This window comes from Artemia sp. Qi Xiang Cuo, chromosome 2 (genome assembly GCF_049724085.1).
Source record: "Artemia sp. Qi Xiang Cuo chromosome 2, ASM4972408v1, whole genome shotgun sequence".
In the NCBI taxonomy this organism is placed as follows: Eukaryota; Metazoa; Arthropoda; class Branchiopoda; order Anostraca; family Artemiidae; genus Artemia; species Artemia sp. Qi Xiang Cuo.
The window spans coordinates 73,417,809-73,435,620 of NC_142795.1; the positions used below are offsets into that span (position 1 = coordinate 73,417,809).

The 17,812-nt window shown below is 34.6% G+C and overlaps 1 protein-coding gene across 1 annotated transcript in view; it reads right to left on the reverse strand.

Annotated features, from left to right (window-relative positions):
* Positions 1 to 75: 75 nt before the first annotated feature.
* Positions 76 to 17,812, reverse strand: part of LOC148955595 (uncharacterized) — a 60,033-nt gene continuing 42,296 nt past the window's right edge. The window contains exons 7-8 of the mRNA XM_089107721.1: positions 4,073 to 4,186; positions 76 to 381 (exon numbers count right to left, since the gene is read on the reverse strand). Of these exons, the coding sequence (XP_088963847.1) occupies positions 279 to 381; positions 4,073 to 4,186 (217 nt within the window). The 3' untranslated portion in view covers positions 76 to 278. The remainder of the gene's footprint in view (positions 382 to 4,072; positions 4,187 to 17,812) is intronic.

Below are 17,812 nucleotides of genomic sequence, written 5' to 3' on the forward strand. Positions count from 1 at the left end.
TGTGTTGGCCTCAGGCAGCTTGGTACTGCTGTGAGTTGTGAGTAATAGTATTAGTATCCTATTTCAATACGTAATTTATTAAAAATGTATACAAGCACAACAGTCCGTACTGTTTCCTCAATGTTTAAAGAGCAGTTTTCTTCGATATTGACTGGTAAATGAAGCCTAAAAAAAAATCGCTGAAAGCACTAATGACAATTTGCAGCTGTTCTATCTTCATTGTTATTACATGAAATCAATGCTATAGTTCTAACTTTCACCGAAGCTGGCGAACTCTTTCACTTTCCAGTTGTATCATCCGCTTTTGTGTTTGGATGCCTTGTTTTTAAATGCCTTTCTAAATCTCGTTTTCTGACTAGAACCTTGTTGCATTCTCGGCACCTGAAAGAATAAACATAAGCTTTGTCGGTAATTGAAGCATATCTTATTATTTTATTGCCTAGATAGACTACTACTACCACTACTTCTACTCGCTTCTGCACCAAGCTGACTGAGGCCAACCCAGCTACGGACACTCCTCCTCTATAGAGGGGAAGCGTCTATAAACAGACTACTATTCTCTATAATTAGTTATAGGTATACTCAGGGCCGTATCCAGGATTTTTGTTCAGGGGGGTTTTTACTAATTTTTGAATTTTTTTTTTTTGGGGGGGGGGTTACTAATTTTTGACTCAGTTTTCGACTAATTTTACTGATTTTTACCTAGGATTTACTAATTTTCGACTTATTTTCGAGTCGGTCAAAAGTTTCGGGGGGGGGGGTCCAAAACGGGTACCCCCCCCCCAGGATACGGCCTTGGTTATACTGGAAGCCTTGCTGATAAGTGGGGTGGGACCTGAATTTGAGTTTAAACAGTCACTTTGGCTGTTTTTTTATACTTTTAATAATTTCAAAATTTATTTATGGTGATTTATAAACCGTATACCAGTGCTTCGATTCCACTAATTTGGGAATAAAGTATTTAAGTGCGAAAAAAAAGAGTAGAATTATAGTAGGACAAAATCCGGTAAGTATGTTATCGTGCTTACTATTGGAACCGCAATTCAAACAAAATTAATCCTTACGCTATTTTATCCGTGGTACCCTTTCAAGTTTTTTTAATCTCTAAAAGGCTGATGGAAAATCCGTAAAAGTCCCTATTCTTAATACAAACATCTCTGAAATTTTTTCTATTTTCTGACTTCTTTCCAAGTTACAAGTAAAGACTTATTAGGTTGACTTTTAATAGCATTTGTTCAAGACGACTTATTTTGCAACTCTATGAAAATCAAATAAAACGTTTTAATTCAATATTTTAAGAATACCAAGCAACAATATATTTGGCTCCTTGTGTAAAAAATTTAATCTTTTTCAAAGTGACAACTAGATAAATACAATAACTCCTGGAAAAAAAAATGATAATAAAACACAAAAAAACGTTTTACATGTACCAAAATATCGTCTTTTGACGTTTAAAGCAGTACTTCATATTTATCTACTAGTTTCGTTCGGTTTAGATTTATAGATTCCGAGTCCAGATCTCAGATTCTGGACCCCATAAATATATTTTATTTATTTGTTTTTTTTTGCCATTATTTTTTCCTTCTCTATTTCTACTTTTGCAACACCCTTGTTTTTATTTGATCGGTACAAAGGATTGCCATGAATGATATCCAATCGGTCGCTTTTTCACACTTTATTTTTGTTTTGACTTTTTTTTTTATATTTAAGCAGAGAAAATGCCGAATGTAGACGCAATTTAATTTGTATTCAGAAAAAGTTAATGAGAATTACTAAATAATAAGGTTTAAGAGAAAACACCAAATACAAATATTAATACCCCGAGTCAGCGTTGTCGTTGCCGTCTCCATCGTCTTTCCCAATGCCTAAAAAAGTGACGCATTCTCTCTCTGACGCTTTAAACTCTCGATGAACGTAGGGGGGGGGGGGGCTTTACGCTTCATCCCTTACTTGACAGAAATCGTCGCAGCCAAAGTTACGTTTTTGAGCCCATTTCTCTTTTCATTTTTACTGTTTTCAGAACGCTGGAAAGTCTTTCCACAACGACATTTGAGCCGGGAAGTCCAAAAATAAACCGAACGCTAATGAACTTAAGCACTCCACTTGGCGTCTTCATGGATGCCACCCAGTTCCAAAAATCGAACCTTCAGTCCCTTCCCGTGTGTTACTTTGTTTCAAATTTCGCGGGTCTTTCCAAGTCCGACAATAACAAGAACGTTTGTCAATCGCTTTTGCCAAAATCCCGCCGTTGTATCCGAAATTCCTATTTCCGTAACAAAAATCCATAGGCTCGGCAAGGAAAAAAGTGGAAAATCCAAATTTAAGGTAGAAATAAAGTAGTAAAGTAGGTCTAAAAATATAAGAGGAGAAACATTCGAAATAAAGCAGTCTACTCTAAAATATAGTAGAAATGGAAGCACTGCCGTATACCTTAAAATGTTTTTGCTAGCAAATCTAGAACTCTTCTGGAGCCATGCTTTCTCTAAAAGGACATCTTTTTTGGTGCAGAGTGATCCAGGGAATAGAATGTATACAGCTCAACGTCCATGTTAATAATCTGGAGACATAGTAGAAAAATCTGGAGGGGGCCATAGTCTCTCCTTAGGACTAGAATTGCTCACCTTATTAATTTTTCATTGGTAGAATTTTTCAAAAGTTGGTAACCCTACCCTATGAGGGTTCAGTACCCATGTAGCTGTGAAAACGGTAAGGACGTATCTAGAATTTGAGTATGGGAAGCGCGCAAAATAATAAGTAACATTCAAACAATTATCAAACAGTTAGAGGTAACAAACTGTAAGAAAGGAGCGACCCGGCTCAATAGTAACCAAACTCTAAAAAGCGGAATTTTGATATCAATAGATACATCAACAGAATCGAATATTTATGCTGATTTCAAATATATAAGTTTAATTAAGTTTAGTCTTATCCATCAAAGGTTACAAGCCTGAGAAAAATTGCGTTATTTTCGAAAAAAGTGGGAAACACTCCCTAAAAGTCATAAAATCTTAATGAAAATCACACCGTCAGATTCAGTGTATCAGAGAACTCTACTATAGAGGTTTTAAGCTCATATCTTCAAAAATGTGGAATTTTGTATTTTCTGCCAGAAGAACAATGACGGATGCGTTTATTTTTTTTCCAGGGGTGATCGTATCGATCTAGTGGTCCTAGAATATCGGGATAGGGCTCATTAGAACGGAAAATAAAGTTCTAGTGCCCCTTTTAAGTGACCATAAAAATTGGAGGGCAAGTAGGCCTCCTCCCACGACCGGTTTTTCTCAAAATCGTCCGATCAAAATTTTGAGATGGCCATTTTGTTCAGCATAGTTGAAAGACAGAATAACTATGCCTTTGGAGACATGATAACCCCCCACAATCCCTGGGGAAAGGTATTTAAGTTAAAATTATTCCATTATTTACGTATAGTATTTGTTATTGGGAAGTATGTATACATTTTTCGGGTGGGGAGGGCAAATTTTCTGCTGGTGGGATTTTCCATGGGAAGGGACGTTTCGAGGGAGTGAGTTTTCTAGGGGAAACAATACACTGGGGGAGTTTTTTTAACCGAAAGTAAGGAGCAACATTAAAACTTAAAAAGAAACAGAAATTATTACGTATATGAAAGGGGTCGCCTCCTCCTCAGCACCTCGCTCTCTATGCTGAAGTTTGAATTTTGTCCTAATTCTTTAAGAACGACTTCTGAAACACTATGTTCGTTTATTGGAATAATCAGAAGCTTTTTTCAAAAAGTACTCAAAACCTTTAGCGTAAAGAGTGAGGAGGTGTTGAGGAGGAGGCAACCCCTTTCATATACGTAATAATTTCTGTTCGTCTTAAGTTTTAATGTTGCTCCTTACTTTCAGTTGAAAAAACTTTTTTTTTATTTAATTAGGACCAATAAACTGATGCGTTTTGAAGGCGAATTTATTGGTTCTTAATTTTTATAGGGGGGGGGGGAAGGAGTCTTATTTGCTAGATGTAAGGAGTCTTATTTGAAGGAGTACGCAAAGCCAAGAAAAATCAACAGAACAGTGATTTTAGAAAATTATGAGGAATTCTTGGAGAATACCTGTATGGAGTATAGCCATTCGAATGTAACCTAACGTGTTTGTTAAGGTTGCTAGGATCACCAAAATTTCTTTGACATACTGGACACTCTAGTGGCTTATATCCGGTGTGAGTCCTGCAAAACAAAAAATGTATACAAACTAGTTAGTAATATCCTACTCATCAAACAGTTCGTGGTAAGGAACTGTAAGTAAGGAGCGACGCGGCTTAATAGTAACCGAAACAAAAAAAAACGAAATTTTGATATCAACAGATATATCAAAAGAATTGTCTTTTTATGTTGATTCCCAATATATAGGATTCATTAATATTAGCATTACCCATTAAAGTGTAGGAGCCTGAGAAAATTTGCCTGATTTTCTAAAAAGGGGGAAACACCCCATAAAAAACAAGGAATCTTAATGGAAATCACACCATCAGATTCAGAGAATCCTAAGGTTTTTTTTTTAGAACTTTTAAAAAGCTTATTGGGTGATTGTGTTGACCCAGTGTGCCTAGAAGGTCGGGAGAGGGCTCATTCTAACGGAAATGACAAGTTCTAGTGCCATTTCTAAGTGACAAAAAAAATTGGAGGGCAACTAGGCCCCTGGTTCGCCACCCTTTTTCCCCAAAGTCGTCTGATCAAAATTTTGAGATAGCTATTTTGTTCAGCAATGTTGAAAGACCCAATAACTATGTTTTTGGAGATAACATGACCCCGCACAGCCCCTGGGGAAAGGTCTTTAAGTTTTCGCCAGGCTTGAATTGTCCAGAGGATATTTCCATGGGGAGAGGGATTTTTCCATGGAGGTGCAGCCAGATATCCTGGTGTTTATTTAAAAAAACGATCAGAAATTAAATTAAAAAAGAACAAGTTTTTGAACTGAAAGTAAGGAGCAACATTAAAACTTAAAACGAATAGAAATTATTAGGTATATGAGGGGAGTTGCCCCCTCCCCAACACCTCGCTCTTTTCACAAAAGTTTAAATTTTGTCCTAATAAGTGGTTTTTTTACAGTGCCAAATACTTTAGCGTTAAGAGCGAGGTGCTGAGGAGGGGGCAACGCCCCTCATATACGTAGTGATTTCTATTCGTTTTTAATTTTTAGTGTTGATTCTTACTTTCAGTTGAAAAAACTCGTTTTTTATTTCATTCTAATTAAACGGCCCTGGTGTTTCAGGAGTCGTTCTTAAAGAATTGGGACAAAAAGCCAAACTTCAGCGTAAAGAACAAGGTATTGAAAATGTGGCAGCCTCCCTCATTTACGTTATAATTTCTGTTCGTTTTAAGTTTTGATGTTGATGTTGCTCCTTGCTTTCAGCTGAATTTGGTCAATATGTTTAATTTTCTTCTTCTATTGATTTACTGTTAATTGAAACGTATTTATTCCCCCATTTTTACAGGCCTAGGAGCCTTATAAGAAGGTATTCATTGTATGATTAATTAATTATGAATAAATCTTATCTATCTAAACCCGTTATTCCCAACCTGGGGCGCTTTCCTCACCGGTGGGCCATGGTAAAATTTTGGTGGCTCATGGGTAGGACCTGCGCCCTTTGAGTGACACATAATCTAGAGCCTTAATTTTGGAAAAAAAAAAACGTTTTTCACGTGAATGACGTCACATTCATATGCCTTTAAAGAGCAAAAAAGATACTTGATAGCAATGCAATGACGCCACACATTGTATAAAAGTTGTTATGGTACTTTCCCATTATATGGGCACTTCGGCTATAGACAGTCGAATGAATGTAGTTATGGAGACTCGTAAAGCGGGTAATTGTTATCTAAATTGATCGAAGAGCGTGGTTTCTCATTGAATTTACAATATTTAAACTGTTGTTTTTTGGGGTTTAGGGGGAGAAAAAGGTACCTTGGTTAGGTTTGGTTACGTATTTAATATATGCAATACTTTACCCCCCCCCCCTGATGTGCAAATATATGGCCCAAATATGTTTATAAACTATTATTTATACATCCTATTTTATTTTATTTCATTAGCATTAACCAAACTTGACTTTTTTGAAGTGCCCATATAATAGGAAAGTATTGTTGTTATATTCAGATAATATTTTTTATTAGTAAAAAATATTCCTAGAGGACAAAAAAAAATAAAAATAAAAAGTCAAGTTAATGGCCTTTTAAGTTTCTTTCAGGTATCACGCAAAATTTTGAATAACAAAATTTAAATATCATGAGGGAGTATTAGGATTTTAAAAATGCCTAGATGGGACATGGCCCAAAATTGGTTGGGAACCACTGATCTAAACTGTCGTTCGTGTGTTCGTAATCTATGAGTTGTAGATTACGAATGCGGGGTTCATTTTCTGTAAACTTATTGTTTTTAGAATGGTTGATTAATTGTTTAGTTGGGGCGAGGGAGGAGGGGGAGTAAGAGACTTTCCGAGGAACTTTAATAATAGTTAGGAAGGGATAATAGGAAATTTAGTGTTTTTTGGGGTCGTCACAACCACACTAATTTACGTCGGGACTTATTGTGAATGTAAAGTGACAGTGTTTATTTTTTTTCTAGTATTAAATGTAAATTTAACTATTGTATTTATGTGACCCGTTTATTAATAAAAATAAAACTAAAGAATTTTTTTCAGTGGTCTTGGTTATAGTCTACTAGTGATTTTTTTTTTTTTTTTTGCATTTTCCGATATTATAATAAATCAAAACACATCTAAAAATAAGGATTGTTTTCAAAAGTGGATCTAGTAAAGAAACACTTTTAAGAAAATTTTTCAGAAGATTCGTGTCGTAAAATTTTCTGACTCCAAAACAAGAACAAAATCTGCCGCTATGTTCAATACATCATACATGCCCAGCTATGGGGACTGTGGCTCAAATCCCCTTGTCACAGAGTGTTCTTCGAAAAGTGATTACCGAGGATGTGTCAATAGTGGCAGCGCTAAAGCTCGTTGATGCGTTTTAAGATTACGTTTTGGCTCTTATTTTGGAAACTGACGCAGATTTGCACTGCCTTAATGAACTAAAGTAGCACTTTCCCTTTCCTACAATGAGTTACCAGTAGTGGTAGTGCTAGTATAGTTTTCTGTTTTTTTTTTTAATATAACGTGGGTTTTAATTATTTACTCTACTTTTTTTCTATTTTTTGCTTCAAAGAGCGGCTTGGGTAAAAGTAGTAGTAACAAAATAAGAAGTTTTGACAAAAAGCGAATTTTTTGTAACACAACCGTTATTAATAGAGTCCATTTGAATTATAGCTGTTTGGATGAGTTTGGGTATTTATGAGATCCGCCCCTCACTCTGGCATAAATAAACATATGTGTCTGAAAAATAAACTGATGTGGTTATGCCTGCCTGAAGGAGATCCTTTTGTTTTTTTAAATGACACTCTAGTAATATTTTATGGGGATTATTGTGACTACTTTGTGATTCTGTGATTACTCTACGACGTGATAATTCTGTGATTAATTTGATTTTTCTGTGATTACTTTTGAATTTCCGTAAATTTTTCGAACTCGCTTAGTCCCAGGAGGTGTGGAGGTGTGGGCTGGAAAGGTAAGCAAAAAACGCTGTGTATGAACAATATTATAAATGGTAATTTTGAAAAAAAATTGTTGCTCTACAGCGCTGTAGAATCACCGTTTGTCAGTATTGGCATGTATTGAAATATTGTTTTACGTCTTGGCAATCGCGTTCGTTTTGCAACCCAATATCGTTCATTCTTCTTCAATTTCGAGCTTTTGGAATTTTGTCACTCTTTTTGCAATTCCCCTACTATGTTTCCTCTGGTTTTGCAAGTTTTTTCTGGATAAAGTGCTTCGTCATATTTTACTTTTATGCTTTTTTATTCTTAATAAAAGACAGCTTCTTGCAGCCCCATCATCATTCCCCCCCCCCCCTAAAATACCATTGTAAGTGCTTTAGCAGAATTCTGTAAACATATTCTTAGGAAAATTATATAACCTAATACCTAGTGGCAACGTAGTGGATAAGGACAAGTTTCACGATTAATTGTTCTCAGGTTAAAGTTCTCAGGTTCTCGATTAATTGTTAAAGGCACGCTAAAGTTTTCTTAGAACTTTTAAAAAACCTTATTATTCTAATTAAACGGCCCTTGTGTGTTCAGGAGTCTTTTTAAAGGACCGGAATATAAATTCAAACTGTAGCGTAAAGAGCGAGGTATTGAGGAAGAGTCAACCCCCCTCAAATACGTAATAATTTCTGTTCGTTTTAGGTTTTAAGGTTGCTCATTATTTTCAGTTGGAATATTTTGTTTTAATTTAATTTATATAAAAAGCCAAATTTAGGTGTGTATCAGAGCATCAGAATCATTTACCATTTGTTGTGATGCTATTTTTCTGCTTGCATAAAATAAAAAAAATCCAAAGAAAAACATCTTACAAGCTGAAATGTAATACCAATATGAGCAATAGAGAGTTGTCATGGCACAAGAATTCATAATAAAAGAAAACATTATAAATGTTTTGTTGGCAATCACCGTTTTGGCTTGTAGCTAGTGAACAGAACAGCGGCAAAATTAGGATTGCCTGAAACTTTTCAAGTCAATGTGCCCATTGTGCTATCTAAATTATTCTTAGATGGGCCTTGCTGCTATGAACGGTAACTTTGGGTAATTCTATGGCAATTTTGCTAAATTATGGCATATACGATGCACGAAAATTGTGGTATCACGTATAGTAATGGAAGGGGACAGGTTTTTTTTCATTAAAAATGAAGATGCAAAAAGGGTATTTTTCAAAATTTTGAGGGGTGGGGTGACTACCTCATACTTAGGTTATAAGTATGACTACCCCATACCTGGGCTTTGTTTTCAAAGCTGTTAAATAAAGCTGTTACTTTTTGATGACTTTGTTCTGAATTGTCCTGCCTGTCCCACTTTCAAACAGTTTGTGGTAACGAACTGTAAGTAAGGAGCGACGAGGCTGAATAGTAACCGAAATCCTAAAAAAGGAATTTTGATAGCAATAGACATATCAAAAGAATCAGATTTTTATGCTGATTTCAAATGTATATGTTTCATTAAGTTTAGTCTTACCTATCAAAGGTTACGAACCTGCAAAAAATGCCTTATTTTCAAAAAATGGGAAAACACCCCCTAGAAGTTGTAGAACCTTAATGAAAGTAAGACCATCAGATTCAGCGTATCAGAGAACCCTACTGTAGAGGTTTCAAGCTCCTATCTGCAATTAAATAAAAAAAAACAATTTTTTTAACTGAAAGTAAGGAACGACGTTGAAACTTAAAACGAACAGAAATTATTCCGTATATGAAAGGGGCTATCCCCTCCTCAACGCCTCGCTCATTACGCTAAAGTTTTTTATTGTTTAAAAAAAATAAGAGTGGTGAGAAATTCAAACGTTAGCGTAAAGAGCCCGGCGTTGAGGAGGGGATATTCCATTTCATATACGTAATAAATTCTGTTCGTTTTAAGTTTTAAAGTAGTTCCTTACTTTCAGTTAAAAAAAAACTTGTTTTTTTTATTTAATTTATGAAAGTTTTTGAATTAATGCAGGTTTTGATGTTGGCTCACCGTACAAGAATAATTAAAACAAAATTTGCATATTAATTTTAATTTCATTTGGTTAAATGGCTTTCTCAAAACTTGTTTAACTTTATTTATAAACGTTTTTATTAGTAATAAATATTGGTAACTTAGGAATTAACTTACGTAACGAATTTCTATATTCGTATATTTTTATTGCGTATATTAGGGGGCTCGCCCCCTCGTCAATACCTCGCTATTGAAGCTAAAGGTCACTTTTTTGTTCCAGTTCTTTAAGAATGACCCCTTAATCACAAAGGCCGTTATTTAGAATAAAAAGCTCTTATGAAAGTACTAAAAAATCTTTGGCTTAAAGAGCGAGGTATTGACTAGGGGGTGAACCCAATTATACACGTAATATTTTCTGTTCGTTTTATGTTTTGATGTTACTCCTTATTTTCAGTTGGAAAACTTGTTTTTTTTATATTTAATTTCTGATCCTTTTTTTTAAATAATGCTGGGAAATCCGGCGCCCCTTCATAGCAATCTCCCTTCCCCCAGGAAAACTTCCTTCATGGAAAGATCTTCCCACATAACCCCTGACTCACTCAACCCCCCCCCCCCTACTACCAGAAAAAATCCTCCCTGAAAATGTCTGTATACTTCCTAATAACCAATACTTCCAAAATGTTAACGTTGGGTAAAGTTCATAACTTTCAGCCCTCTCCTCGGGGACTTCGGGGGATTAAGTCATCCTAAAGGACATAGTTATCATGTTTTCAACCATTCTGAACAAATGGCTATCTCAAATTTTTGATCAGGTGACTTTGGGAAAAAATTAACGTAGGAGGGGGCCTAGGTGCCCTCCAGTTTGTTGGTCACTCAAAAAGAGAACTAGAACTTTTAATTTCCGTTCCAATGAGTCCTACCACGATATTCTAGGACCACTGGGTCAATACGATCACCCCTGGAAAAAAAAAAGGTATCCATGATCTTTCTTCTGGCAAAAAATGCAAAATTCCACATTTTTGTAGATAGGAGCTTGAAACCTCTACAGTAGGGTTCTCTGATACGCTGAATATGATGGTGTGATTTTCATTAAGGTTCTTATAGGGGGTCTTTCCTCCTTTTTTGGAAAATCAGCCAAATTTTTTCAGGCACGTAACTTTTGATGGGTAGGACTAAACTTGATGAAAGTTATATATTTGAATTTAGCATTGAAATCTGATTCTTTTGATGTATCTATTGGTATCAAAAACCCGTTTTCTAGAGTTTCGGTTACCATTGAGCCGGGTCGCTCCTTACTTACAGTTCGTTACCACGAACTGTTTGAAAATTTTGTGGTGGACATTTTGTTCAGCATGGTCGAAAAATACAATAACTATGTCTTTGAGGATGACTTAATCCCCCAAATTCCCCGGGTTAAGGGCTGCAAGTTATGAACTTTGCCCAATGTTTACATATTGTATTGGTTATTAGGAAGTATACAGACGTTTTCAGGGGGAATTTTTCTGGTATTGAAGGTGGGATTGGGGGTTACGTGGGAGGATCTTTCCATGGAGGAAGTTTTCATGGGGGAAGGAATATTGCTATTAAGGGGGCGTTGGATTTCCCAGCATGATTTAAAAAATGATTAGAAATTATATAAAAAACAAGTTTTCAACTGAAAAACTTTTCAACTGAAAACTTTTCAACATCAAAACTTAAAAGGAACAAAAACTATTACGTATGAGATTGGCTTCGCCCCCTAGACAATACCTTGCTCTTTACTCTAAAGGTCTTTTTAGTACTTTCATAAGAGCTTTTTATTCTAATTAACGACCTTTGTGATTAAGGAGTCATTCTTAACGAATTGGAAAAAAAAATCTGACAGTTAGCGGAAAGAGCGAGATATTGACTAGGGGGGTGAACCCCCCTAATATACGTAAAAAAATATACGAATATAGAAGTTCGTTACGGTTACGTATATTTATTACTAATAAAACGTTCGTAAATAAAATTAAACAACTTTCGAGAAAGCCATTTAGCAAAAAAAAGAGAATTAATATGCAAAATTCTTTTGTATTATTCATGTACGGTGAGCCAAAATCAAAACCTTCATTAATTTAAAAACATTAAGAAATTAAGTAAAAAAAACAAGTTTTTTTTTTAACTGAAAGTTAGGAGCGACATTAAAACTTAAAACGAACAGAAATTATTTCGTTTATGAAAGGGGCTGTCCCCTCCCCAACGCCTCGCTCTTTACGCTAAAGTTTTTCATTGTTTAAAAAATAAAGTTGTGAGACAGAGTCAAACTTTAGCGTAAAAAGCGAGGCTTTGAGGAGGGGACAGCCCCTTTCATATACGGAATAGTTTCTGTTCGTTTTAAGTTTTAATATCGCTCCTTACTTTCAGTTCAAATTTTTTTTTTTTAATTTAATTTATATAAATAACAACGATTCAAGCATAACAGAACATGTTGCATCACAGAACACAAGCATAACAGAACACATACGCAGCGAAGTAGTCACCCACTGTTTTTTTTTCTCAATGTTGTTTTATTTTTGCATCTTAATTACAAAAAAAAAAAAAAAAATAGGAAAAAAATCTTGCAGCTTAACTGTCCTTTATTTTAGTGAATTGGGACACATCGCAGCAGGTGCTTTGGGAAGGTTCCCAAAGCATCCTCGGAACAATTGCTTCAGTTGCTACCACAGCACAGCATAGGTACTCAAAATTTGTCATTGCGTGTGCGCGAAGGCGGAGTCATGAAGAAAGGTGTTGCGTTAGCAAGGTTGTTGCTCAACTAATTCTCTACTATATTCGGCTATGTCTGTAAACTTTGTTGGATGTTTACCCCCGAGTACCAGGGTTGCCACCAGACCAAAAATTTCGTAGCTTCGAAGCTCTTAAAAACGTAACTTTTGATAGGAAAGGCGCTTTTGAAGGCAGGGAGCCTTTATTTCACTATCAAGAGTGGTACTTAAAGGAGGGGGGGGTGTCTGTATGATTTGAAAAAAATATTTTTATGTGATCTCATTAAAAAACCTCCCTCCAAATTTTAAAAGGTACCTTTTTTGTATCTTAATTAAACAATTTGAAAATCCTCCCTCCACATTTCTAGATATTAGTGAATTGTAACCTTTTTTGCTTTTGCAGCAAAAACAACTATGCAAGAGAAAGAAATTGAGTTGATTCTGGTGCCTTTTTTCTAGAGCAATTTTGAATGACACTTAGTTTTTACGCAAGAAGAAAGAAAATAAATAATTAAGTTGAGTTTCTTTCACCTTAAAAAAAATCCTCGAGATCATGTGGAGGAATGAAACAGATCAGGTGTATGCATAGTGTGCATTTATTCAAGTTCTGACAAGGTTTGCCTTAGCTTGTTTTCAATTTGACGTTGATTTGGATGTAATTTAGGATAGTTAGAAGAAACGGACAAGCAAAGATTATATTTTTATTTAACAAATATAGCTAAGCAACTCAAGGAGATAATCGCTTAGGACTTCATTTAAAACTTACTTTTGGTCTAGATCTAAGACACAACATATTAGATATTTATACAGCGAAGCAAACAAAATCAATTTCAGAGCATGGTTAACTTGGCAGTTTACTTTTTCCAGTTTCTTGCTTCCCTTACAAGGGTATATGGGATTTCCCTAGAACTTGGGTAAGGAATTGCTCTTCTGACATGCATAAGATCAGTAACAGTTTTCGGATTGAGTCTATTGCAGATTGGGGTCTTTATCGTATTTAACTCAGAAAACTGACGCACTGCTCCAACACTGGAATGAGGTAGACGCGTCAATGTAAGCATAGAATTAGGAGAAATCGTAAGGAAGGATTTGCAGCTCCATCTTTTTTACTACAATTTTACTACAGACAGCTCAACATCTAAATCTGCCTCACTTATTATAAAAGGAAGACTTCCCCACTCTATGTTTAACGTCTCAAGATTGATATGAGAGACCTCAGAGGGAGAGGGGGCTTATAATGTCAAAAAATTGATCATGATGCTTGGAAAAGGCCTAGCATAAAATCGAAAATTCCGGCTCAACTAACTCACCCCCTCCTCAATGCTTGGGTATAACCTTGGTTATAACCGATAATTAGCTCCTTACAGTAACAGTTCCAAACTGTTCATAATCCCATATAAAAAGATAAAGTTTTGTTTATAACCTGATATTATGTCCAACCGATCGGAAGGGGGTGGGTTTATTACTCAAAGAACAATACATATGTCATCTTTTAATCACATAAATAAATTATAAAGGATATAGCTTCTATTATTATTTACCTATTTTTTTATTATAAATTTTTCTTCCTGACTTTAGCTTGTTCCTTCTCCATATAATTTCATTATGACTGTTGACCTCAGTATAAATATATACGAATGTTCGTGTATATATATATATATATATATATATATATATATATATATATATATATATATATATATATATATATATATATATATATATATATATATATATATATATATATGACATATGGATTAAAAGATGACATATGTATTGTTCTTTGAGTAACAAACCCACCCCCTTCCGATCGGTTGGACACAATTTCAGGTTATATACAAAACTTCATATTTTTTTATGGGATTATGAACAGTTTGGAACTGTGAAAATTCCTTCACAATCTTATTTTGTTTAAATTCTCTAGTTTGACAAACATCAAAAAATTATGAGATATTTTCCACTGCTTTCATATTCCTAGCGACACGCGGGATCCAACCTGAGAACAGTTAATCGTGAAACTTGTCCTTATCCACCACAGTTTATATAATTAGCAGTATGATCATTCTCTATCTCTCGGGTTTTTATCATTATAAAAACCCGGACAGGGGTGCGAGTGCTCCGGAGAACGTTTTTGCAGATAGAAACATAGGCGTTATCAGATCTTTTCGCGGGTAGACAAGTCAGATTTCTCTTGGACGCGAAACTTGGCTTCAACGTTGGAACACTAATTTTGAAGAAAATAATTTTAAATTAATTTATTCCAATACATACATGAAAATCGGTAGTTAGTAGTGTAATGTTATTATTAGATGTTTTTAGGAATTAAAAATAGGTTTCGAAGTCTCAAGTTGGTTTCAAAGGCATTTTGAGAAAGTTTCTGCCAAAATACGTGTTCCAGGGTAATTGGACCGCTAATGGCAGATCAAATGAGAGGAGTTGTTTGTACGCGCCGATATAAATATATATATATATATATATATATATATATATATATATATATATATATATATATATATATATATATATATATATATATATATATATATATATATATATATATATATATATATATATATATATATATATATATATATATATATTTTTATATATATATATATATATATATATATATATATATATATATATATATATATATATATATATATATATATATATATATATATATATATATATATATATATATATATATACTACGAAAACTTTACGAAAAAGAAAGTTTTTTTTAAAGAATAGTAAAGGCCATATTAAACTTAAGATCAGTAGAAATAGAAGCCTACAATAATTCAAACTAAATTCAAACAGATAATTCAAACAGAGGTGTTTATTGTTTAAAGTTCAGGAAAGGTCTGCCCATTTCATATGAAAACATTGATTGAAAACAAAACTAGTTTTATCTAGGCTCTCCGCCAAAACAGGTGACTAGATTTTTCAAATATCATAGGAACTACAATCTGAGAAAATAAATATCACGACGTGAAAAAAAAATTATAAACTATCCAGTTGCGGATCCAGAGGGGGGGCGAGGGTTACCCCCGTAAAGTAGTCTAAAGTAGTGTAATTTACCTAATTAACGCAAGTTTGCATTATTTAAACTTGCTCATAACGTAAGTTTGTCAGATCAACCTATTTTGCGCCCCCCCCCCCTAAAAAAATCCTGGATCCGCCCCTGAAACCATCAAACCTACCCCACCAGTTATTAGAAGAAGAAAAAATTCCTTATTTTCACAAAGTTCATCAACCCCCCCGCCCCCTTTTTGATAAAATCCTACATAGGCCGATCAGTTGCGTTCACGTAAATAATAGATTAAGTAATAATTTGTATATAAATTAATTAATACCTGTGAGATGGGACGCTTGCAAACCACTTGGCTGGCTCACCAAGTTTTTTTCTGCTTTCGCAATTACGAATAATGCACTTGGTAACCATTTCTCAGTGATTGACGATAACAGACTAATCCGCTAAGGCAGAAACAAGTGGGAGGAGCTTTTTGTTCGCACCGAGACCGAAGACCAGAAATTATCTGCGATAAGCTTACTGTCTATAAACTGTGTTATCCACTACGTTGCCACTAGGTATTAGGTTATATAATTTTCCTAAGAATATGTTTACAGAATTCTGCTAAAGCACTTACAATGGTATTTTAGGGGGGGGGGGGAATGATGATGGGGCTGCAAGAAGCTGTCTTTTATTAAGAATAAAAAAGCATAAAAGTAAAATATGACGAAGCACTTTATCCAGAAAAAACTTGCAAAACCAGAGGAAACATAGTAGGGGAATTGCAAAAAGTTTGCAAAAATTCCAAAAGCTCGAAATTGAAGAAGAATGAACGATATTGGGTTGCAAAACGAACGCGATTGCCAAGACTTTCAATACATGCCAATACTGACAACCGGTGATTCTACAGCGCTGTAGAGCAACAATTTTTTTTCAAAATTACCATTTATAATATTGTTCATACACAGCGTTTTTTGCTTACCTTTCCAGCCCACACCTCCACACCTCCTGGGACTAAGCGAGTTCGAAAAATTTACGGAAATTCAAAAGTAATCACAGAAAATCAAATTAATCACAGAATTATCACGTCGTAGAGTAATCACAGAATCACAAAGTAGTCACAATAATCCCCATAAAATATTACTAGAGTGTCATTTAAAAAAACAAAAGGATCTCCTTCAGGCAGGCATAACCACATCAGTTTATTTTTTTTTTGACTATTTTTCGAACAAATGGCTATCTCAGCATTTCTATCAGATGCATTTTGGAAAAATACGACGTGTGGGGGAGGATAGATGCCCTTTGATCACTTTGACTCTTGAAAAGGGCAGTATAACTTCTGATTACAGATCCAATGAGCCCCCTCAGAAGTTCATAAGACCACCTTTTCTATAAAAAAAACTTTATATGCCCCCAGTGCATACCTTATAACCTCTGTCCTGAGGGCTGTGGGACGGGGGTCATCCTCAAAGACACAATTTCTGGACTTTTTAACAACGTTGAACAAAATGGCTATCTCATGATCTTGATCGGATGTGTTTGGAAAAATTATTGGTACGGAGGGGGGGCTGGTTGCCCTCCAATCACTTTCAAATATTAAAAAAGGCACTAGACCTTTCAATTTCCAATCGAATGAGCCCAATTTGAAATTTCTACGACAGCTCCTTCTATACGAATTGCTCTTGTCTAAAAAAAATTAAATAAAAAATAAATAAATATTGCTCTGTGCCCACATCGCTCTTTAATTTGGTAGCGCTTTTGCGCTGCCTATGATTCTATGTTTGAAGAAAATCGATAAATAATTATGAAAGGTCTTTCAGTGATGGAAGCTCTTTATTTGCTTCTGCTGGTTTTGATGGCTTATGAAAATTAACAAAAGCTCAAATCCATTTATTGAAGTTTGTGAAAACTTTTTTAGTTTTTTTTACAATTTATAGTAAATTTTCTTCATTAAAATTATCAGAAGTATTTTAGATAATAAGCATAATAATATAAAAGGCATGTAAGTTATTTTTTCTGGTTTTATTTTAGTTGGTCTCCTTTTCTACTTGATCAGACACTAAATTACGCCTCCTCTGCAAAGACAAGAAAATGACTCGTGCTATTTGGACAACTATTGATTCAGCTCATTTTTCCACATTCAGCTTTCTTGAAGTTTATTGCAAGTTGATTTGTAGCCAATTGTTGATTTTCAGCTATGTTGCACGAGTAGAGCTAAAAGAACACTTTTTTAAGCTAGTTTTTTTTTTTTTTACAATAATAGTCCTTGCGATGACATAAAGTAACTTTTTCGTTTACAATACACTGGCAACCTAACTTACCTTGACTTTCTTAGTGTAATTTTACCAACTAGTGACATCTAGAGCATAGTGACACAAGATTCTGGCTGCTTACAAAGCAGAGTTAAATTCGACTTTCTCGCTTTACCAGACGAACATTTGCAGTGGCCTGAAGAGACAGTTTTTTATTTTGCAGGAAAATGACAAAATCAAAAATATGGTTTCAAGTAGTTAAAAATAATCTCTTTGAAATCA